This window comes from Taeniopygia guttata, chromosome 17, assembly GCF_048771995.1.
Source record: "Taeniopygia guttata chromosome 17, bTaeGut7.mat, whole genome shotgun sequence".
In the NCBI taxonomy this organism is placed as follows: domain Eukaryota; kingdom Metazoa; phylum Chordata; class Aves; order Passeriformes; family Estrildidae; genus Taeniopygia; species Taeniopygia guttata.
Window position 1 is genome coordinate 5766450 of NC_133042.1, and position 24339 is coordinate 5790788.

Sequence of the window (24339 nt, forward strand, 5' to 3'; positions counted from 1 at the left end):
CACTTGCATTGTGGGTATGTGCTGGTCAGACTCCACAGCCCCACTGGGCAGAGAACCACAGAATCCCAGAAGGGATCAGGTCGGAAGGGATCACAGTGGGTCATCTGGTCTCACCGTCCTGCTCAAGCAGGGTCACCTCAGCACACACAGCACAGTGTCCAAACAGTTCTGGAATAACCCCAGTGAGGAAGACTCCAGACCCTCTCTGGGCAACCTGTTCAGGGCTTGATCACTGCACAGGAAGGAAGTTTTTCCTCATGTTCAGGTGGAACTTTCGGTGCACCAGCTCCTGCCAGTTCCTCTTGTTCTATTGCTCGGCGCCACGGCCTGATCCATTCTGTGCTCCCTCTCTGCAGACGCTGATCGACATCGATAAAATCCCCTCAGCTGCCTTTTCTCACGGCTGAACAGGCCCAGTTCCCTCACCCTTTTAACCGATTCTTTTACTCCCACTTTAGACTCTGGTGCGTTCCCAGATTTGATAATTGCAGGGCAGCGGTTCCGCCCCGTGCCGAGCGCGGGGTGTGCCCTCAGGGGCGCGGCGCTGCCATGCCCGAGCCCGAGCCCGAGCCCGAGCCCCGAGCCGCGGCCGTGCCGGGGAGGTGCCGCGGTGCCCGGGGCGGAGCGGCCGCTCTCCGCCCGCCCTCAGCCGAAGATGGCGGGTGCCGGCCGTGTCTGGCGGGTCGGAGCGCTGCTGCTGCCGCCAGCCTGGCGGCTGCGGGCCCCGGGACGAGCCTTCGGCACGGCGGCGGGACGGGGAGGCAGCAGCGGGGGCGGCCGCCTGGCGCTGGGCGCTGCGTTCGCGCTGGGCGGCAGCGCCGGGCTGTGCCTGGCGGCGCGGCAGCGCCTGCGGGAGCACTCGGCCGCTGAGGTAACGCCGGCTCCCCTGATCCCCGCCGGGCCCTCCCCGAGCCGCGGGGACCCCGGGGACAGCGGCTCCCCGCGGACCGAGCGGCTCCTTCTGCCCCGCTTGGAGTGCGGGAAGAGCTTAAAATGGTCTGGGAGGCCCCTGGCAGAGCATTCCTTGAGGAGCTCTCAGTGAGGGCTTCCTTGGGGGTGTGGAGCTTTTTCTGTTGTTGCTTTTTCTCAGCACCCTCGCAGGGTTGTGTAACCCAGTAAATTGTAAATGAGAAACAAAGCGGGGTGGCTGCATTTGTTCTTTAATGTGTGAGGAATGATAGGCACGGCCTGTCAGGATGCTGAGGTGTAGCAGCTTTGCGAAACATCCCATAACTGATGTTCCGATGGCCCTGAGCTTTCCCTGCCTTGTGCCCAGGTTGGTTAATCCCAGGAATATGAATTTGGGCAGACACATGCCTAAAATCAAATGCAAACTCTGCTCTCCCCACTTTGTGGTCTCAACAGAGGCTGTTGTGGGGGTGGGATTGTCTTGTAAAGGCTTTATTTTTGTTTAATATTACTGCAAATGGTTGTGTTTTTTTATAAAATTCTGTTTTACAGAATAGAAACCATAAAGGGGTAAACTGTCTTGATTTAGCTTATATTTTTTCCTGGCTGTGGATAGGAGTTTCCAGCACATTAAATAGATGTGTAGAGAGTTATTGGTCCCAATGAATGGTGAATATTTAAATATTTGATGCCATTTAAAGAAAGCATCTGGTAGCCAAGATATGCTCATGATCAGATGTTGACACTGAATGTCACAACCTTCGAGACAGAAATAAGGGTGGAAGGAGGGTTGTATTTATGTTTTTAGCAGAAAATGGAATCTTCTGTTCTCTTTCTTCCCCAGCTGCCTGCAGGGAGCCTGCAGCTCACTCTCTACCAGTATAAAACGTGTCCTTTCTGCAGCAAAGTCCGAGCTTTTCTTGATTATCATGGACTACCCTATGAAATTGTGGAAGTGAACCCAATCATGAGGAAAGAGATCAAATTCTCTTCCTACAGAAAGGTGCCCATCCTGCTAGCTAATGCTGGGAGCCCTCTGGTAAGCCTCCCTGACTTGGAGCCTCAGCATGCAGGGGAAAAGGTTTTGAAGAATTTCCTTTTCAATTTAACCTGTTTCTTTTAAATTGTTGCTTTAATCCTGTTTTTCAGCAATTGAACGACTCCTCGGTGATAATCAGTGCAATAAAGACCTATCTTGTTTCCAGGTAAGAAAACAGGGTGATGAAAGAAGAGTTGAATGTGGAAGGCCCAGGTTAAGTAGAGATTTAGAAGACTCTGAGTGTGCTGTAAGTCTCTTGCTGACCTCAGGCTCTGAAGCTCTGCGTGACCTGAGCCTGGCTGTGATAAGCACCTGGGTGGGGCCTATATATGTTGTGATGTGTGTGATGTAAAGCAAAGCTTGTACCTTTCAGAAGTACTTTCTCATCTGTGAGATTTTGTTTGCACAAAATCTACTTAAATATGGACTAGTGTTAGTCCTGGAACTAAGCTTACAATTAGCCAGTTATGATACCTAGAATGAAATGCCATTGCTGTGCCTATGGCCTGTTCTTTAGGTCTACTTGAGAATGGTAGGAAATTTTATGCCTGCAGAAATTTCTGTTCTGCCACAGACAAAGGTATGTGCACTAATAATAGTTATTTGCAAGTAGCTGTTCCAGTCTCTTTCTTTTCCAAATAGAATCTGGAACATTTTGCACTTACTTTTAGAATAATACATTTTATAGTGTGTATCTTTCAATCTGACCTTTGCTCTTGCTCCTTTTTTGTAAGAGCCAGATCAGTGCTAACTGTGTTTCTTTTCACAGGAGGAATAGCTTAGAAGAAATTGTGTCCTTTTATCCAGCTGTTAAAACGGTGACTGAACAAGGCAAGGAGGTGCTTGAGTATGAGAATAAATACTGGCTCATGCTGGATGAGAAGGAGACCAAGAGAGTCTATCCTGTCAAAGAAGTGAGAGTGTAAGGTCTCTTCAGTTTCTGAGCTCTCCAAACTGTTAGCTTAGTTACCACCACCATGGTCACACAGGCCTTCAGCTACCTAGACTTTCTTTCTTGGCCTTTCCTTTGTGCCACAGAGGAATGCTATTGAGGGAAAGTTTCACTTCCTGCTTTATTTCTCATATTGGGCAGAGAACTTAATACTCTATCTTAGTTTTAAATTCAGTTTGAGATTGGAGGAGTCTTGCCAAAGATAACGATGCTGAGTGCATTTTAGAGAGGTCAGCAGAGTACCTGGGTAAGAGTGATCTTGGAAGGGTCTCTGGCTAGGGCAACTGTGATCCTGCCTCCTGTAGCTCTTCTATCTGTATTAACCTCGTTCACTGAAAACTTTCTTTTGACTGCTCGCAGGGAAGAAATGAAGTGGAGAAAATGGGCAGATGATTGGCTTGTTCACCTCATCTCCCCCAATGTTTACCGCACCCCCAAAGAAGCCTTGGCATCCTTTGATTACATTGTCCGTGAGGGGAAGTTTGGCACCTTGGAAGGTCTCTTTGCCAAATACGTGGGGGCTGTTGCCATGTTCTTCGTAAGCAAGAGGCTGAAGAAAAGGTTGGTATCACTAAGCACCAAGTCCACAAGAGGAGAAATAGTGCCTCCTTAGCTGTAAACTCCAGCTGTCAAAGGGCAGAACCTCAGAGTTTTAAACTGAACCATTTAGTCCTGTGTGAGTAACAACTGTACTTCTGTAACTGGAGTTACTGAACCCCTCTACTCACCCACTATTAAATTACTGACTGCCCCTTCACTCTGAAATACTGCCCTTACTTGCAAACCAAGACCATCCCATAAGGTGAGAGGTGATAGAAGGTTAAAAAAAGAAACAAACTTGTGTCTTCAAACTGATTCTTCTCTTTATGCAGACACCAGCTTCGAGATGATGTCCGAGAAGATTTGTATGAAGCAGTTAATGAGTGGGTGAAAGCTGTTGGCAAAAATCGACTGTTCATGGGTGGGAACCAGCCAAACCTCGCTGACCTGGTAAGGGCTTCATCCCTGTGATTATTGTCAGGTGGATCACAAATGATCCTGCTGCTCCTCTCTGTAAAATGGTTAATGCAAGTACAGGCAGAGAAGTTGAGCTATATGAGATACATTATCTTTTGTGCAGTAATACAGTTCCCATATGGTGGGGACTTGCCCATAACTGCACATAGATCCTGATCCTTCCTTACTCTTTCCTCATGGGAAAACATGCATATTCTTAATTACCTTTCTGCCATTCACTCCTCCTTGCTAATCAGAAGGATGGATCGTATGGCAGGACAGAAGGAAGAGCCATCCTAGCTTGGCTGTTAGGACACTTGTACCCTAAGCCGTTTTCCACTGCTTTTTCAGTGTTGTCTGACTTCTCTGCTCTACACAGGCAGTGTATGGGGTACTCCGGGTCATGGAAGGGCTGGAAGCCTTTGATGACATGATGGTTCACACCAAAATTCAACCTTGGTACCAGCGCATGGAAGAAGTCATTGAAAAAACTGGAGTTGCAATATGATGCCAGCTGCAGCTGCCTCCCTGAAGTACTTGCATGGTGAAAACTTCAGAAGAAATGGCTTTTATTTTTAGAGTTGACTGATTACACCTAATGGACTGACATGTGGGCACAGAGACCACCCTGTTCAGAACATCAAGTTGCTGTGAGAGAACGGTCCAACTGGGTGTTTATAGAAGGATGGGGAGAGGTAAAAGAAAGGGATTTTGGATGCTGCTGGAAAGGAGATGCTCTGAACTGGAGAATGCAGCAAAAAAGGCTTCTTTCAGAGAAGAGATATCCTCAGAGCAGGCTACTGTAAAAGCAGGATGTTCTTGGCTGCTGTTATGGCTGTGTCACATGTGGTAGACCTGACCAGCTTTTGCCTCAGGCTGTCTCCTGCTACTCATCCATGTCACCTGATGTGTTTTCCTGACTGAGACACTGGATACTGGTTTTTAAGTAACAATATTTCCTGCAATAAAATCTTGTAAACCTAGTGCTAAGGGAACAGGAGGAATCTGCAGTTCTGGAGAAGGCACCCTTCCTCTGACAGCAGTGAGGCTGTGCTCAGCAAGGCATCTGCTTTCACTCTTCCATGTAAACGGTTCTCTCAGGATTTGATTCTGTATGCTCTGCAAGGATAAAGGCTGGCTTTATTCTGTCCCTTTTGTGAGATCTGAGTTCTTACTTTACCCTTTACACCCAAAGAACATGGCCTACAATGAAATCACAAATGCAGAGCAGTTATTGGAAAGGCTTGTTTTCATGAGATCTCTCTGGAATATCCCTGAGAATCAGTTTGTTCTTGTTTTAGGAAAAGAAGGATTAAGAGCCATCTGCATGGCCAGGGGATCTCTAGATGTTTCTATCATGCAAGAGTAACAAAGGATTGCTGATTTTGCAGTCAGATTAGGAGCTGTACCTGCAGCTAAGTCTTCTGAGCTGTGCTGGGTAGAATCATAGAATGGTTTGGGTTGGAAGGGACCTTAAAAACGATCTTGTTCCAACCCCTGCCATAGGCCAGGTTGCTCCAAGCCCTGTCCAGCCTGACCTTGAACACTTCTAGGGATGGGACAGCTACAGCTTCTCTGGGCAAGCTGTGCCAGTGCCTCCCCATCCTCACAGAGGAAGCCACTGCCCCTTGTCAAAGGCCCTCTCTAGCTGTAGAAACTATATTTTTCAATAAGAGACAATGGAGGTTCAAATGTGAGTGATCCTCTGCACAGCCCAAGTATCCTTAACTACCACTCTGCTTAAGCTCTGTTTCCCTGGAAGAACAGGCAGGTTTCAGGGAATCTGATTTGTTGTGATGTTTCAGGTGCAGCTGAAGTTGGTCTGTAATACAAGTGCTTGCCCAATGTGTGTTCAGGGAGGTTATAACAATGGTGGTGATAGAGGTTTGGGTTTTTTTCTGAATGGAAGACTAATTCCAAATTCAGTTATGATCTGACATTGAAGGGAGAAAGAAAATGTTTACAGTACAAATGGCTGCATGGCTGCTCTGACTTGTATTTCTTTAAACTGTTCTGTACTGAAACTTGTGTTCCACAGTATCATCAGGCAATGTTCTTTTAAAGAATTATATTGAGCATGCATAAACAGGAGGTTGAAGAAACCCTTGATGATAATTTCAGCATCCACCTCAACCTGAGAGGGAGGAAGATTTTCATGTTAAGTGAGGATCTGAAGCACCAAGGGCTCAGTGATTCCACTTCTTGCTGTGCTGTGCTACGTGAATCAGTCATCACAAGATGAATATCCATAACACTTAACATGCCAATAATATTACATTAAATAAAGATTGTTTCAGGATTTTGTATCACCTTTTATGGAGTCTTAGATTTTTAAGGGATTGGAATAGACCTTAAAGATCATTTGCTCCCAACCTCTGCTGCCATGGGCAGGGACACCTTCCACTAGACAGGTGCTCAAGACCTTATCCAACCTGGCTTTGAGCACTGCCAGGACTGGGGCATCCGCAGCCTGCTTGGGCAACTTGTGTCAGTGTCTCACCACCCTCACAGGGAAGAATTTCTCCGTAATATCTAACATAAATTTCCCCTCTTTCAATTTTCACCTTGTCCTATCACTACAGTTCCTGATGAGGAATCCCTCTCTGGCTTTCCTGTAGCCCCCTTCAGATCCTGTGGAAGGTGCTCTGAGGTTTCCACACAACCTTTCTCTTTTCTAGGCTGAACAGCCTCAACTCTCTCAGCCTGTTTCATAGGGAAGGTGCTGCAGTCCCGTCAACTTTGTGATCTCCAACACTTCCATGTCCTTGTGTTGGGGACGGCCAGAACTGCACACAATTCTGGTTAACAGCTTACAGTAAAAGTGGCTCTGTACACAATTCTAGTGTCACCTTAAAGACAGCAAAACGGTAAAAAGCCGGTAAAACTCAAAGGCAACGCCAAGAAAACTGATTAGTAAATCAATCAGTTATTTAATCCTCTTTTCAGACCCCCCATTTCCGTGCGGATGAGCAGCCGCTCCTGAGGGGCCGTGCTGCGGTGTGCGGGGCGGGGGTGCCCGGTGCGCAGGGCGGCGGCTCGGCCGCTCGCGCCGGGCTGCGGGCGGTTACCGGGGGCGGTTACCGCCGCTCAGGGCCGTTCGAATCACCCAATGGTGGAGCCGCGGGCGGCGCGCCGGCGCCGGCGGCCGAGACCCTGCGGCCGGTCCTCCTGTCCCTGGTGCGGACAAGGTGCCCAGAGCTCGGCCCACGGCCGCCCTTGCGCCGCTCGCCGTGTTGATAGGGATCAGAAGTCGCTGCGAACTCCGCGCTCCTGGTGAGAGCGCCGGGACTGCGGAGGGCAGGGCGGGGCAGGGGGGGGGGGCTCGCCCTGTGGGGTGTCCCCTCATCGTGTGGGCGTTCCCTTGCCTTGGAGGGTGTCTCCTCGCCATTTGTGTGTCCCCTCACCGCGTGGGTGAGGTCTGATCGCCGGGAATTAGTCCTTCCCGGCCTGCCGGGCTCCTTCCTCCTGGCACGGGGCTCGGGCTAACGGCGCGGGCGGGCGTTGGAGCGGCCGGGCCCGGCCGGCTGAAGGCCTGCCCTGCTCGGGGCTGCCAGCAGCTCCACAGACCGCCTCTCCGCCAGCCTGAGGTGACCACAGATCCACGGAAAACCTGCAGAGATTGCAGGAGGAATTAACACTTACGAGTGAGCCTTGTTGCTAAGGGAGGCACAGTCACGTTTGGTTGCCACTCGTGGTGATTCCAAGGCTCCGTCAGTGCCTGTCCTCTTCCTGAAGTAAAGGAAGTACTGCTGTGTTCCTTGAAAATTGCAGCTCGAATTTGAAAGTTTGTAAGTGAATAGTGCCGTCATGTAATTGTACAAAATATTTCCACTGTTTAAAACAATTTTCACTGTCAGTATGTTAGGAATTATAGTCTGTCCTTCCCTCATCCTGTGCTTTATAGAGAAAACTAGGGCACACCCACTTTTATTGTTTGTGCACTTGATATGTTTGAGCCTTGATATTCTCTTAGATCAAAAGGAGGAGGATGTTCAGAACTTGGCATCTTTTCCTTTGAATAATTTTATTATTTCTGTACCAGGTGTATCTCATCTATCAACGGAGAACGTTCCTCTACGCCCAAGACTGTGTGCAAGAAAGTCAAAGCCTTGAAAGTAGCTGTAAGTAACTTTACCTAGGCTGACAATATCTTTTCTGCCAGAATCAGATTAGTGCTGCTGGTGGCATTGTGTAAGATTTGCAATTGCGTTATGCCTTTACATCAACTGAGGCTCCAAGATGATGACCTGGACCTTGTGTCTCTAGGCTTTTCTGTGTTGTGTCAGGTTATGGTTATGTGTTTCTGTGGCGATTAAAGAAACACTGTGATGCAATGGCTTTTAAGGATTTCTGCTTAAAAAAGATGCTCAACATTAAGCACTTACGAAGAAGGATACAGGTTCAGGGTTCTAGGATTGATTGGTCTGATGATTTCCTCATGGTTTTTCTTAACTGTTCAATTAATTCTCCTCTTCTCCCTGCTTCAAATTTCTCTTTGTAATCAGATTTTGTTGGTTATGGGAACCCTTGATTTGCTCAGTTGCTGTAAGACTTTGAATTTCAATGATTCTTACAGACACCTGCTATTGATCCAGCTGTGTTTGATCTTCAGTAACCAGATAAAAGGCAGAAAATATTGGAAGCAGAGGAATTATTTGTGTTATTCCTGGCTTTACAGAAGAATGGCGTGAAGTTCAAAATGGCAGATGCTACTGATAAAAAGCTCAAGTGTTAACCAAGGCTGGCCACTGTTTCTCTCTGAACACTGAAGGAAATGTTGTTATTTCAAATCTCCTTATTCACAGGTTTCCCTTCATTGTATTTCCCTTTCCCATTTGTGGGAGAACAGCCATGAAGAACCGTTCCTCATCTCCCCCTTTGCACGTCCATGTGGATGAAAACACCTCTGTCCATGTCCATATTAAAAAGGGGCAGAAAACCACACCTGCAAAATGCCAGGTAGGAGTGTGTACCTGGTTGCTTGTAAGGGCTGCAGAGAAGGTGAATGGTGCTAGAAGCATCACAGAATCTTCCAGGTCTGTTCTACTGTTGTATTAGAGCTGTTGAGACTTCCATTTCATATTCAGTGGTGAATTTGCAGTGACACATTTGCTATGTTGATTTGTTGAAAGATGATTTTAAATTGCTTTTCATGCTCACGTGAGAAATGTTGCTTTCAATGTGATATCATTTGGCAGATTTTTTCCCTTTTATTTCTGGGGCTGTGTCTGATAATGTTTTGTATTTGGCTTCGTATCTGTTTTTGGAGGAAAGCTTTGAGGAGAGCTAGTACTTAGGCATTTCAAGTAGTATCTTGATTGTATTAAAATAAATGTGCTTAGAAAAAGAATCTTGATTGAGACCATCTTCTGACGTTAAGGACATTCTCTGTCCACTGAGCTCTGCAGCCCAGAAGATCTCTTCCACTTCCATAGGAGGCACAAGGCAAAACTGAAGCTGAGGTTCTAGGTATCCCATATCCTCTTTTGTTGCTGGATATTTATGGAAAGTTGTTCTAAAAAATTGATGGAAGTTGCTATCTCATTCTTCCTTATCTACAGACATCCTGTTCTAAGTCTTCTATTAATTCTGTGTTTGTTGCTAATGGCAGATTTCATAATGGGATGGAATGACAGTGAAAATAATGAGTCTTATGAATTAATTGCCAGTAGGGTATGTTTACAGCATCTGATTTTTATCTGTGGTTTGAATTGTGCAAAAACACTTAAACTCTCCTTGAGTTAGAGTAGCTCAAGTTTAATACAAATAAATGTGCATCTTCTAGTTGACTGCAGAGTAGGGAAAACACTTCCACGGCTTTCCAAAATCGATCATGGTATCAAATGATATAGCTACTTTTTTGTGAGGTGAATCTGGGATGAAGAAGGGATGTCCCAGAGATCTGTCAGAACCTACATCCAGCCATCCTCTCAGCTGAGTGTGCAATAACCTTTTCTTCTAGCTGGTGTCAGCTTCCTTTGATGGCTGCTACTCATCTCACCTGATGCATCCTGTGAAGCTCTACTGATAGTCCTTTATGAATGATCTTTCATTTAGTTCTGCAGCACTAAAAATTGCAAATGGTTCTTTAAGGGTCTGTAATTTATTTTATTTTCTCTTTCTTTAGCAAAAGCACAAACAGAAATCTAAAGGGGACGGTGTGCGCGCTGTGAGGGTGAAAACTAAGGCCCCTTGGATACCCCCAGGCAAAACAAGTACTCGTGATACCATCTTGAAATGGGAGGTACAGCTGGTTTTGCTCTTTAAAACAACTTTGAGGTTTAGCCGAGGAGGAAGAGAGCACTTGTGTAGTGAGAGAGTTGGGCAGATCTGAAAGAAGGCTACTGTCCCCTGCCATCTATTTGAAATATCTTCTGTAAATCTTTTTCACTTTTTAATGTAGAAAAACTGAGAATTCATAAACAGCCTGTGGCCATGCCTTTCTGTCTCTAGAAGCCAGACATGTTTATTTCTTTTATTGTAATTTACTGGTGCACTTCAAGATCTCATCTGGAGGCTCAGCAAGAGACTTCTTCAAAAGCATGGAGTGTTTGTGTAGCATTGCATCATATTTTCATTCTCATGGTCCAAAGTTTTGCTTGTTGTATTCCTGGCACTTTCTAGATGAGGATTTGAGCTTTGATTAGTTTTTCTTCTTTTTCATTGTAGTCTTTCTGCATTCATGACCTTCCCCAGATGGAAACAGAAGAGCTGTTTGTAAACAATGTTTTTTTTCTTTCCCAGCCTTGCTGCAGTGATGTGACCCAGTGTCTTGTTTTTGGCAATGTTAGAATACTATTTATAATGTTATACTAAAAAAAAAATATACCCTTTATTCCCTAGCAGGAATCAAGTGAACGAGTGGAAGCTACACCTAATGGTGAATCTGACAAGATGCAGTCAGTACTGCGCGTCAGTGACCTCTCCACGGATGACGATGGTCCCGCTTGCTGCAAAATTAACAAATATGAAAAGAAGATAGACAGCCTGATGAATATGGTGGGAACACTGAAGAAAGAGGTGAGGAGACAGTGGAAAGACCTGCTGACTGGGGCTTTGTAGCTGATCCTATGACAAGATGAGGCTAGAGGCAGGTCTTGGTGCAATGGAAGACTACCCAGGCTGTTGGTAGCTTGCTTGAAAATCACTCTGAATTGTTTAGAATAGTTGAACTATCCTGGTGAGAAATACACTAAGCCACATTATGAAATATTTCAAAATATTATTAATTTAATAAGGCATTGCTGTACTTTAGTCTCCAAGTAATCTCTCCTGCTCAAGCCCAAAATCTGAAAACTGATGACTCCAGGAAGTGAAGAATACAATGCATTGATGTTTTATTGTCAAAAAATCCCCTTATTCAATGATATTGTTTCTTCCGATTCAGTTTCAAAAATGTGCAACCCAGTAATGTTGTGTTTTCCAGATAAATAGGCTCTTATTTACTTGACACCACTTAAAAAATATGTGGGAGATATTCCCAACTCTCATAAGATACATCATGATGGGCATAAACTGCATTTTTAAATTGAGTTAACAGTCAGAGTAGCAAATTCTGTATTACTATTTTACTCAAAACTACATGGATATCAAATCAGTGAACAAGAATAGAATTTGAGTAGAGTAGATTCTTACATGAAGCATTTTCCATTTTATTTATGCTACAAAATTTAATGGAATTACTTGCATGATTACAAAGCAAAAATCAACTTTGGAACCACAGAATCATTAAGAATCACAGAATGAACTAGGTTGGAAAGACCTCTGAAATCATCAAGTCCAACCTATGACCTTAATACCTCCTCATCAACTAAACCATGGCACCAAGTGCCACGTCCAGGCTTTTTTTAAATTTGTCCAGGGATGGTGAATCCACTGCCTCCCTGGGCAGACGATCCAATGCTGAATCACTCTTTCAGTGAATAATTGTTTCCTGATGTCTAACCTAAACTTCCTCTGGTGCAGCTTGAGTCTGTGTCCTCTCTTCTGTCAGTGGTTGCCTGGGAGAAAAGATCAATCCCCACTGGGCTACAGCCACCTTTCAGGGAGTTGTAGCAAGTGACGAGGTCACCCCTGAGTCTCACCAGCCTTGTGTTTGAGCATCTCAGCGTCCTTCCTAAACTGGGGGGCCCAGAACTGGACACAGCACTCCAGGTGCAGCCTCACCAGTGCCACGGGGGAAGAATGACTTCTTCAGCAGAATGCTTCTGCTGGCCACACTATTCTGTCTTCTTGGCCACCAAGGCACACTGCTGGCTCATGTTCAGTTGGCTGTCGACCATACCCCCACGTCCTTTTCTGTCTGGCCACTGTCCAGCCACTGTGCCCCCAGCCTGTAGCACTGCACGGACTTGTTGTGGCAAAAGTGCAGGACTTGGCACTTGGACTTGTTAAAGTTTGGAAAACACATCCAGGATCACTGAATCCAACCTTTAATCCATCATCACTTTGTTAAATAAACCAGAGCACTGAGTGCCATGTCCAGTTGTTCCTTGAACACCTCCAGGGATGGTGACTCCACCACCTCCTTGGGCTGCCCTTGACAACACTTTCCATAAAGAAATTCCTCCTCATGTCCAGCCTGAACGTCCCCTGACATAGCTTGAGGTCATTCCCTCCTGTCCTGTCACTTGTCACCTGGGAGGAGACACTTCTTTTTTTTTTAACTTTCATTAAGTTAATTGCCTATGGGTGGTTTACTGATTTGGGATGTAGATTCTATGTATCACTTCCAAAGCCTCTGCTTTAAGTTTTATTCCAATATCTTCAGGTCAAGATTCAGCAAATGGAGGAACAGGAGGAAATCACAAAACGTCTCCTGGAGGAGCAGGAGGAAGAACTGCACGAGGTGACACAAGAGCTGGTAGAAACTGAGAATGAGAACACGCGGCTCCGGCGCAACATTGAGCTCATGAAGGAGGAGAAGGACCTGACTGCGTAAGAAAGCTTCACTTCTCACTTTTCGTGCACTAGTGATATTCACAGGCACCTTCCTCCTTTATTGCTGACATGATTTGAGGTTGTAGCTGCTGCTGAAGAACTGATGCACTTGGATTTTTTTGTCATTTGTAGAAGGGGGCTCAAGATTGCAGTAGCTGCAGTGAAGGGCTCTAGCATGATTTTTGGAATGGGAAAAATCCCTCCTTTGAGAGGAACCTGAGAGCAGTTGGCTTGTGTGGAGGGTCGGCCTGGCTCTGCAATTAGTATTTTGAAGATTAAGGGATTCTGCTTGAATTGTGATGATATTGATAGAACAATAAATGAATAAACATGCACTGAAAACTAGAGGAGAATATTTTACATTTATAAAAATCATATAGAGCCAGGAGTGACAGCCCCTGAGAGGACTGAACCATGGGCTTTTTTTTCTTAGTGATTCTGAAGGTCTGCAAGTCTGACATTTTTGCATCTGCAGATTAGTGAAGTTTGTGTCTCCAGGGGGATGTTAGTGTTTTAGGAGAGTTAGTTTTAATTTTCCTTAAGAAATACACTTGGAAGTTAGTACTTTGTATTCCTTTTTCAGAAAACTCTGTGAATGCTTCTAAGATTACAAGTGCTGGCTAAAAATATTCAGCTGCATATTGTGGTGTGCTCTTCTGTTTTTTGTTTGGCCATTTGGAGTCTTACTGGTGTGACATAAGTGCCCAGGAAAAGCACAGCATTGTGTTTTGGGTTTAGCAGTGTGTTCACTTTTGATGTATGCCTGATTTGTCCCCTCTAAATTTCATAGCTGTGATCTTAGCAAGCTCCTGGTGTCTGCTTATTGCCTTTTCTCAAAACAGCTTCCACACCAAAAGAGGGTAAATATTAAGCAGTTTTCATTTAAGCTTTTTATCCTCTGATTTGAGCTTTTTATGAATCTTAACCCAATCAACTCTAGATCAATAGTGGCTGGTACAGCTGCCAAAGCTTCTTGTTTCTCTGATGGCTGAATTCTCCTTGCAGGTTACAGAAGGAGTGCTTGCAGCAGGAGAAGGAGTGTTTGTTGTCCAAGCTGAATGAAGCAGAAAGGGATGGAGCAGCAGCTGCCAGACAGATCCATGCTCTGCGAAATACCATTGGGAGGCTCAACATCGTAGGTGTCCTTTTTGTTCTTGCCTTCAATACGTTGTCCTGTTATATGGCTGTCCTAAAAAATAATGTTATAGTTGTTAATCCAGCAAAACCTAAGGAAAAGTGGAGGGATTTAACATCCTTAAGATGTTTGCTGGCTTGGTTTTAAAGTGGGGTATTTTCTTGCAGTTACCTTCTGCACAGAAGTGAACAATTACATCCTTTTGTTTATATTTTGTGGGTTTTGAGTTGTTGTGTTTTGTTTTTCTCATTCCTTTTTTTATTTTTGTTTTTTTTTATTTATTTGTTTGTTTGTTTAATGTTTTTTCCTTCAGGAGAAACACATGAGCAGCACAGATATAAATGCTCTTACAAGACAAAAAGAGCTTCTGCTCCAGAAATTGAGCACCTTTGAAAAAACCAACCGGACACTCCGAGAACTTCTTGCAGAGCTTCAGTCTCGGGAGGTGAGAACTGCTGGGTATGGAGCCTGGCTGATTACAGGAGGCTGTGTTGTCTCGTGGGCTGGAAGGGAATTTTGAGTTTGAAATCTTTCAACTCTTTTTCCCAGCCCTGCAGTAGACCCTGTCAACCCATAAATGTTGGATAGTTTTTATTTGGATTTTTTTCTTTATCTCTGCCTAATTCATAGAGTAAGACTGGCTTTTCTGCTCTGAGGATGATAGAGCCTATAAGTCTTTGACTGCATTAAAAGATGGGTAACAGTATGTGAAATATTTAGCGAATGTGATGTTTATGTATATCTTTTAAGAATTGCTGCTGCAGCTGGGAAGATGCAGTTGATTTTCCCAGTTCTGTTTAAAGAACCTGTATAAAACTGACTTTTTAGTTAACAATTTTTCTCATGCATTTATTCTGTAGAAAGATACCCAGAAGGTAATGGATCGGCAAGCAATGCTGCTGAAAAGGCTGGCTGACTCAGATGCAGAGAACATGGTAAGCAAACAACTATTTCGCATTTTTTTAATGATGCAGCAGAAAGATCTGAAATTGCAAGCCCTTTTTTGTCTTATATTCTGCTGTCAAATCTTACTCTAGTGCCTTTAGGTCAATAAAATAATTATTTGAGCTTTTGTGGTAATCAGAGCCACTACATTGCTTCTCTAGTTAACAACCTGCACTTAAAAGTGGGTAGATTTTCGTTGCCTTTGAAATATGGGGGCTTAGAATGGGAATAATTCTGTGTATTGGGCTCTGTCACTGAATGAGTTACCTTGTGCCAGTTTTTGTTAATTTCCTTCTCTGTAAACTGAGGCAAGAGTTCTTGCATTTGCAGAAGCTACAAAACTTGCTGTGAGACATAGGTAAATACCCTTTTTATTCTGTGGAGCCCTGTTGCACAAGCGTATGTGTATCCCTTTTGCTTCCTGCTTGAGTAGAATGCATCCTGTTTTTCTGGGGATGAGGATGCTGTTGTGGATGACAGACCATGCCACAGATCAGGTGGTCTTGACGGGGAGCCAGTTACACCTCTTGCCATCTACCTGCCATCCTAAATGTGTTTGTTCCTGAACATCTGCGTGCTGTTTGTTTTTCCAGCAACTTCAGATCAGGCTTCAGGGAAAAGAAAAGGAAGTGGAAACCCTCACACTTCAGATAGTGGCAGAAAAGGTAATTTTGTTTTTCTGTTTTCCTCTCTCTTTTCTACTTTCCAGTTCTGTAATTTGGACAGGCAGTCCAAAATATGAGGTTGTTTGCAGACTGCTGTTTTGAGATCAGATGACTGGCTTGCTTATAAAACTAAGCAGATACCAATACCCACACCATTGTGGGTTCCATATTCTGCTAATAAGACACCTGTGACAAGGATGGATATGTACAATTCTCTTTGCTTGGGCACTGAATTGCCCTTCTGTTTAAGGTCCTGTTTGTTCCCAATGGTAAATTCCAATCTGTTCCTTAGTTTAGGAAGTAAAGGGGGAATGCAGTGGAAGAGATCAGATATGAAAGATATTTTGTTCTAGAATATACTTTCAGGCCAGTCATTCACATGTGTTGCTCATTTGGTGCCTTTTTGTTGGACTAGAAGAGCTGTGAGGGTCCATCTGGAGGTGGCTAGATCTCATTCAGTGAAGAAATCTGAGATTGCTACAGCATATTATCAAGTGTTCCTTCTATTAGCTTGTTGAGTAAAAACATGTTTGTCTTGTTCCTGCTTATCTAGGATCAGGCAAAGAAAGCATTTGAACTCGCCAGATCCTTGGAGTGTGTGAAAGCCCATTTACAAGCCCAGCTTCGGAGCAAAGAAGAGGAAAACAACCGTCTGGCCGCAGAGTTGAAGGTATGTCTGCACTGCTCCCTGGAGATTGTCTCTTCCTTTGCTCCCATGGACTGAATTTACTCACAAGAGGAGTAGCAGAAACTTCTTACAGTGTCTGGTTGACTGAAATATTGGCTAGTGATGTTTATGGCATTAACACACAGCGTGATTTACAAATTAAGTAAAAAAAGAGTAATCTTTTCACTTTTGAGGCATGAGGCAAAATCTTAGCCTGAAGGTCTATGTGCATTAATTAGATTTTCTTTTTCCTTAGTTAGTCACTCCATAATTACTGAAAAGATGGCTTTGGTTTAGTCAAGCATCAAGACAAACTGGAACTATTTAATTTGCTTTTTTGGAAAACTGCTGTGCCAGTTTGATCACCCTCGTTCATCTGTTCTCCAGTATTAATGAGGAGGAGAAATTTCCTCTGGTTTATTTTGATTAGACTTTTATATTTAGCATATGTTGAAATGATGTTACAAGGAACATAAATGTATTAATAGTTTAGAGGAGCTTTAATCTGTTTTAGTAAGAGCTGCATAAAGCAACATTATTATACACAAACATTTCATCGATAAAAAGAATTTTCTCAGGTAGCTCAAAAGACTGTTAAAACAGTATTTATTTTGGTCAGGAGAGAAATCAGTATTTTAGGAAGCAGCTTATGAAAGAAGAAGGGAAGACTCTTGGAAGAAAAGGAAGATGTCATGCTGCCATCTCTTTCAGCATTTACACAGGATTGTGTAGGTGAAACCTGACTGCAAATACCTCCAGACTGAACACTGGGGATTTGTGCCTGGTTCTCACCATTTCTAGGAAATTAGTTGCTGCTTTGGATTTGCAGGTGTAATATGGGCATTAATCCATGTGGTGGGTTTTGTTCCTCTGCAGAGTCTGGAAGTCAGTGAAAATCATACTAAGGAAGAGATGGATCTTCTTCTGGAACAGCTGCAAGACCTGAAGTGCAAGGCAGAGAGCGATAAAGAGGCCCTGAAGAAAGCGGTCCGTGCACAGAAAGAGCGGGCAGAGCGGAGTGAGGAGTATGTGCAGAAACTGACTGCCCAGCTAGCAGAAAAGGTACCTGCTGAAACAGGAGAGGCCTAGTTTGAGGTCATGCTTTTAAATTGTTGCCTTCTAGTAGCAGCCCTGGGGAGAGTCTTTTCTCTCGACTAATGAAATTTATTTCTGTCTTGATGCCATGGCCCATTTATGCCAAGTTTAGAACAAATCCAGTTTGCTTAGCTGTGACTGTATTCACTGCATGTCCTAAGTTAAGGGTATTGTCTGCATATCTCACACCAGTGATGATTTTGTCTTCTCCTTACTTTTTTCCCTTTTATATTTCCCTTGTCTGACAGGAAAGTGCTCTTGCTGAGGCCCAGTGCAATCTCGAGTCCTGGAAGAATCGCTGCAACAAAGCAATGAAGGAGAAGGATGACCTTGAAATGGAAATCGTTACACTGAACAGGTTAGAGTAAAATCAGTGCAGAGAAAGAAGTAGGAGTGGGGATGAGTTCAAAGTTCAGGGATAATTAAATTGAATAATAGCATTGAAATTAATGTTTTAATTGAATTGTTTGTAAATAACCAAGCAAAACCAGCACTGCCTAATGGCTAGAGCAGAGTTTGAAGAGGTAGAGGGAGACACATGACTTCTGCTGCTGACTTGCCACAGCAAAAGCAGACTCTTTAAGCTTTGCTGACTCTTAAAACTTTCTTTTGCCTTGAATTAAGATTATTTTTGTTTTGAGATCTTTTTGAATAACTGGAATGGAAGATATGAAAAGAGATAAGTAGTATAGTTGATGTCAGTTTTCTTGTGAAGGTAAATAAATATGTTGTTATCACTGCAGTACAGGCGTTGCTGCAGGGAAAAGTAAGTAGGTATGAGTTGAGAGAGGATATCTTTATCCTGTGCATCTTCGAGACAATTCATTTGAGCTCCAGTGGGACAACTCCAGTGAATTTCCAGAAGGTATAAAAAGATTGAAATAGTCAAACTGTGTTAACAGAGAGGTGTGCATACATGACTGGAGAAGGAAGATGAAAGGATAGGGAAAAGCCATGTTTCTGAAGCTAGTTTTCAAAGGTTAGGAGCCTTACTCTTCTTGTCACTTAGGATTAATTTTCTTTCTGTGCGGCAGCCGTGTTGCAGACCAGGTGGAACAACTGGCAAAGATCCAGGAACAGACACGGGATGAAAACGATGCTTTGTCAGATAAAGTACAGAAGATGAATGGAGAGAACAATATTTTAAAGAGAGACAATGAAAAACTAAAGGTCAGTGACTCTAAGGGTTTGAAGATTAAATGCTAGTAGGAAAAGAAGGGGGAATTATAACAACTTGCTTGGGCACTGAGGACAGAGTCAAATTTCACCCATTGTTCCTATACAGTTTAAACCAGTTCATATAACCTGACTGAGACAGAGCCAGTGTGCTGGGAGGAGACAGAGGAAGTGTACATACTGGGAGAACTGTGTTTCTTCCATGTTTTGGCAAGGAGTATCTCCAACTACTGTTTCATCTAGTTGGGATCTTAAATCTTGTCTTTACACCTTCATGCTACTGACCAGAGAACAAACAGCTGTTGTGGCTCCTACAGAGAGGATAGTAATCTCCAGAACAAAAAAAATGGCATATTTCTACTGTTGTCCTTTACCATGAGTGATCTTGTGGGTGACTTACATATTTTTTTCCATCCCAAACCGCTGTGCTCTGCTGATGCAAATTTGGTAGTCTATTGAAGTCTGAAAAGTTTCAGCAACTTGCATGGACAAAACTGTATTTTCTTAGTCTAGGTGACATTAGAGAGTTCACATGGCAGATACTTCCAAGCACTCAATGGAAAGTGTTTTCTTTTTTTCAGGCTGCTTTGATTTCAACGGAGGACAAGCTGAACCAAGCACAGATGGAATTGCAACATCTTCAGAACTCTGTCAGGAGCTACGAAGGGTTGATTGAAAACTACATGACACAGGTGGGTCTCAGAACCTTCAGCCCTTGCACAAAGGTGTTTTCTCCTTCCACTGTGGCTTATTCTGCAATGCCTTAGCTATTGCCAACTGGGGCAGTTTAAATTACTCTAAGGCACTGCAAACATGATTTGAAACCTATTTATAACAGATGAAGTCTGGGGTCTTTTTTTGAATGTCCAGGCACAGATGGCCCAAAAGGAAGCAGATGAGATGGCAGAAAGACTGGAGAAGTGTGAAGCAGAGAACCAGGCAATAAAGGATAAAATGAACAAGGCAATTGAAGAGGTAACTATCCCTCTAAAGACATGTTATAGACATTCATGGGTCTTAGTGTTCTGAATCTAGTGAAAAACAGCTGTGAATAGGAAATAAAAGGCTTATCTTGACTCTGCCTTTTGCATCAGTTTTTTCTCAGGACTTGTTCAATAAGTTTTGCAGAAAGAACATTTAGCAGCTTCTTTTTGACTATATGGCATTCTTCAGAGGTGTAGAAATTATTTTGTGTGTCCTTTGCTGCAGAATTAATGGTTTTGGACAATGGATTAGGTGGGTTACACCATTATCTGATGTGGAACAGCTGACCTCAGAAGCAGAGCATGTACTTCTAGTACGATTGAAGCCCACAATCCAATATACTCATTGTTACACCATCCATAGGGAATTCCAGATCCTAAGTGAAAAATTTTTGGAGCAGGAAAAGACATTAGGCTTTGAACTCCCAGCACTATCCAAATGTCCACACAATGTCATCATGGTTGTGGACTAACAAAGCTTCATTGAAGTTGAGAAATGTTTTAGTCTTGATCTTACGAACATTTGAAAGTTCCTCACTTTCTCTTCTTTGATTACAGACTCGTGCGACGTTCCAGCAGCAGCTTTCTGAGCTGGAAAAGCTGCCTGAGATTGTGAAGTACATGGAGACACAGCTGGCAGTGTGTCATGAACAGCTCATGTGTTACGAGAAGAAGAACACGGACCTGTGTGCCAAGATTGCAGATCTCCGTCAGCTGGTAAGGGACTGGCAGAAAGTACCCGTACCAGCGCAAACCTCAACTGGGCAAGGAGAATGAATTTCTAATCACAGCAAGGTTCAAACTTCGTCTCTGTTCTCGTCTCTTTCTGAAAAGATTAAACGTGCACTGCAAAATAAAGGTGTGTGCCATGTCTTTGTGCAAGAAGTTAGTGGCTTTGCTGGTAGCATTCCTTAATATTTGAAAGGTTTCTCATCCCTTGGTGCAGAATCTTTCTGGGACTGGTTAGCAGCCATGGCAGCACTTGCTAATGCCAGCCCTTGTTTCTGTTTCCTCATCCTCTTGTCAGCTTTCCCTCCTGTAGTTTTCTGGTGACGGTGCTGGCCCAGCCATTTTCTCACTCCCATTTCAGGTTGTTTTCCCAGTTTCTGGGTCCCAGAAAGGCTGTGAAGGTATTGCAGGACAATTTCAGACAGGGATGACATCTACAGCTGTGCCTCGCGACGGCACATGATCTCTGTCTGACCACTGTAGTCTGCTTGGTTTGGAATTATAAACCTCCCTGGTGTTTCAGGCTCTGATGCTGTTGTGCGCTGCTGGCATGTTTGTGGCTGCTGTTGTTGTGTACTTGGCTTGTACCTGCTGCTCTACATGCAGGAATTTATGGGCCTGGCTTTTCTTTTGCAGTACAGATGACTTTTCCTACACCTTTCCAGACTGTAACTGGAAGCATCAGCAAAATGGATGTTTAGTTCTTTTCTATCCATGGTTCCCTTTCTGAAGCTCTCCAGAAGTTATGAATGGAACATATTTCCTTCTGAGAGCTGCATATGTTTTTGGTGGTTGGACATGTGTGTGTGTGTAGTGACTGCTCTGTGAAATAATTAATTCCTGTAATTTTTAGATTGACCTCCAGGGGGACAAAATGGAGATGACAAGAGAGAGATATCAGTCTGCCCAAGAGGAGAAAAAGCAACTCACCTTGAAGGTGGAGGAGCTAGAAAGGTTAGAAATACTGGGCTCTCTTGCTTTTTTAACCTTCCATTTCTATTGTTTTTACAGGGGATTGAAACAGCTTCAGTCTTGTTCCAGTTCCCCACATGCCTCCAGGATTCTGTGCATTTGCTTATCCCGCGAGGTTCTCTAATCAATAGCTGTCCACTGATGGTTATATGCTTTTGCAGCAGCACCTGTTGTGAATGTTGTTAGACAGAATGATGGCTTAGACAGCAAAGAAACCAGCTCCTTGTCCAATCTAGCCTGGCAATGCTGATGTTCCTTGGTATTACATTATTTTTACTTATGTTTATACATTTCTTCTAGTGACAATGTCTCAGAAAATGCAGGTAGATGGATACTCTGTAGGTCCTTCAATATTTGAAATTTTGATTTGATGACTGGAGAACTATTTCCTGGAGCTCTCACCTTTCAAGCGGGAATAGAATCTATTACCAGAGGAGTGAGGACCTGACAAAAGGCAGAATGAAACACACTCCATTTAAAATGAATAGGTTTCCTTCCCTTATTGTCTTAAACTAGAAAACTAGAGTCCACGAGTGCCCAGAACATAGAATTCCTTCAGGTCATAGCAAAACGTGAGGAGTCAATCCACCAGTGTCAGCTGCGGCTGGAGGAGAAGAGCCGTGAGTGCAGCTCCCTGGCACGTCAGCTGGAGATGGCCATCGAGGATGCCAAAAGACAAGTGAGTAATTCCTCATGTTTGTGAATTCTCCCAAAGCTACCCAGGCTGTGAAAGAGGAACAGTGAGAATGCTGAAAATATCTTCTCAGCTTATGACCAAACCCAGTAAAATCATCATGTTCAGTGAAATACAAGTAATGTGCTGGTGCTATTTGTCAGCACTGTTGAAGAACTGAACTCGGTTTGTAACAGAGAAAAGCACAACACTGAGCTGCTGTTTATAGATGAGAATATGTCAGTTAAACTTTAAAGGGCTTTTGTGGGCAATGGGTAGGGAAAAAACATTCTTCCACAGACACCTCTTTAACAGAGTTGTTGTTCTGTGTAGGTGGAGCAAGCTCGAGAACGAGCAGTCTCCAGAGAGAAGGCAGCCCAGTCCAAGGTGTTGGATTTGGAGACCCAGCTGAGCAGGAATAAAACAGAGCTGAACCAGTTGCATCGGAGCAAAGAGGATGTGAGTGGCTTGTGGGGGATACTCTTGCTGTCCTTGTGGTGCCTTGGCAACAGTTGTATTCCATAAATCATCTTGTGGATGTGCTGCTGAGGTCATGCAGAGGTGTGCCTGAATGTGATGTGCTGTTGTGTGTGTGCCCATGTATGTGTGGTGTAGGACATGTCTGCTGTTATCAAATTCAGGATTGTGTGGTTAGTGATAGGCCAGTCAGAGTACAATGAATGAATGAACCTGGTGTAAAGTTATGTGTGTGTAAGAAAAGAATCAGACTTTCCTTGTGTTCAAAGTAGATTTGCACCAGGTATCATGGACAGATTTCAACTTAATTTCCCCTATATCAGAGAGAGTGCAATTCCTCTTCTAGATGAAAGGATTTCTTCTTTTGTCCTGTCCTATTACCTTGCTTACTTGCTTTAGTTTTACTTGGAATTGTGTTAGCTGATGGATCAGGTCAAGTTGCTTTTTGGAAAAGGGTGTGTTTCATTACTGGTAACTACAGCTAATACATTTTAAAAGCCCAACTGATAAGCCACATTGTCTCCTGCTTTTATCAGCGGGTTGCTGAATGGAGTTGGGAACTGCAGAAATTATAAATACCACAGCACCATCTATGGTAATGTCATCTCCTGCTGTGCTAAATCTGACTCTCCTCGGCACGTTGGGGGAAGAGTTTAACATGAACAGGATGAATGTTGCTGCCTTTCAGCTTGTTTTGTGCTCCCCTGTGCAGGCAGAGCGCCGATACGAAAGCCGCCTCCAGGACCTGCGGGATCGGCTGGAGCAGTCGGAGAGCACCAACCGCAGCATGCAGAACTACGTCCAGTTCCTCAAGTCTTCCTACGACAACGTTTTTAGGGAAAGTGCTTTCCTGGGCTCCCCCAGCCACACTCGCTCTCTTCTCTGAGAGCAATGCTTTCCTTGCACCTTTTTTAAGCACACAGAAGGAGCTTTGTTTAAAAAGCCATATTAGTTTAGAAAACTGGATGGCATTTCAGGGTCACTGTTGGGAGATTTTTTTTATTGTAGAATGAGAAAATAAAATTATGTTGGCATCTGATCAAAATGTGGGGTATCAGCAATACTGGTATGGTGCTGGAGGTTACTGTTACACCATAAACTGAGCCCCAAAACCAGGTGGTTTTGCATATAATGGAAAAGATCCTTTTCCTCCTGTCAGGTCATGATGGTTTCAGCTTTTAAAACCTGCCAAAAGTTTGTTGACCTCTGTTTGTGCTTCACTTCTCATTCAGTTTCTCTGTTGGAGAGATCATGTGGGGTTTAAAAAAAAAAAAAATTATACTATTGGTGTGATGCTGAAAATAACTGAGGTGCCTGGGCTCTACACTCATAAGAGATAATCTCCTGCACAACCACAGTGTTTTTAACAATTTTATACCAGAAATTATGAGTTTGGTTTGGTTTTTTATATTTGATTCTTATATACTCCCTGATCCTTACCTTTTCTTGTGAGTGTGATGCTAATGTTGCTTTACTCCTCTTACCCTGATTTTCTGATCCTGAGTATACCCACCCAGGACTGAGCCAAAACAATCTAAATTTGAAAGAAGTCATCATCACTTCATTTGAGATATTGGTGCAAATGCCATGTGAGTTCTGGGGATGTGTGAAATCCTGACTTTGCCTTTAGCCAACTTAGGAGAAGCTGGAGATATTCAGCTTCTTAATCAAATTCCTCTACACCTTCTGGAAAACCAGATCTTTTGTATTTCAAGTCTCTAAAGTCCATGTGCTCTCTAGTGTCCTACTGTTTCTACTAAATGGTTCTTAGGGGGACAAAAATAAACCTTGTTTTTATTTTTCTCTCTTTTTTATACTATTTATATGCTATGTGATGTAGTCACTGGCAGTATTTGTCATCAAAATTTTCTAAACTAATCAGTTTTCGAAAGATCTGTAATTGTTCGTGTTAACACTTTAGAAATCCCAGAAGTGCTGGGGGTGAAACCAATAAACTACATTTTAATTGGTTATGGTGGGGATTTC

The 24339-nt window shown here is 43.6% G+C and overlaps 2 protein-coding genes across 17 annotated transcripts; both read left to right on the forward strand.

The window, feature by feature from the left end:
• The first annotated feature begins 600 nt into the window (after positions 1-600).
• PTGES2 (prostaglandin E synthase 2) lies at positions 601-5046 on the forward strand. The gene is made up of 7 exons (XM_030286795.4): positions 601-871; positions 1754-1948; positions 2059-2114; positions 2718-2870; positions 3261-3461; positions 3773-3890; positions 4276-5046. Exons 1-7 carry the CDS (start codon positions 656-658, stop codon positions 4402-4404), a joined length of 1068 nt encoding a protein of 355 aa, XP_030142655.1. The 5' UTR covers positions 601-655; the 3' UTR covers positions 4405-5046.
• Positions 5047-6937: 1891 nt separating this feature from the next.
• ODF2 (outer dense fiber of sperm tails 2) lies at positions 6938-24324 on the forward strand. 16 transcript variants are annotated; one of them, XM_072936608.1, is made up of 21 exons: positions 7023-7169; positions 7939-8017; positions 8702-8855; positions 10024-10140; positions 10740-10916; positions 12667-12833; positions 13842-13971; positions 14285-14416; positions 14832-14906; positions 15510-15581; positions 16135-16251; positions 17125-17310; positions 17592-17701; positions 18378-18513; positions 19101-19211; positions 19390-19494; positions 20061-20219; positions 21085-21185; positions 21720-21882; positions 22210-22335; positions 23066-24324. In XM_072936608.1, exons 3-21 carry the CDS (start codon positions 8748-8750, stop codon positions 23237-23239), a joined length of 2466 nt encoding a protein of 821 aa, XP_072792709.1. In that variant the 5' UTR covers positions 7023-7169; positions 7939-8017; positions 8702-8747; the 3' UTR covers positions 23240-24324. The 16 variants fall into 16 exon arrangements, with proteins under 16 accessions (XP_030142385.4, XP_030142386.4, XP_030142394.4 ...); XM_072936609.1 differs by having other exon boundaries at positions 7038-7169; positions 8746-8855; XM_072936610.1 differs by having other exon boundaries at positions 7110-7169; positions 10743-10916; positions 23066-23398.
• Positions 24325-24339: the final 15 nt, after the last annotated feature.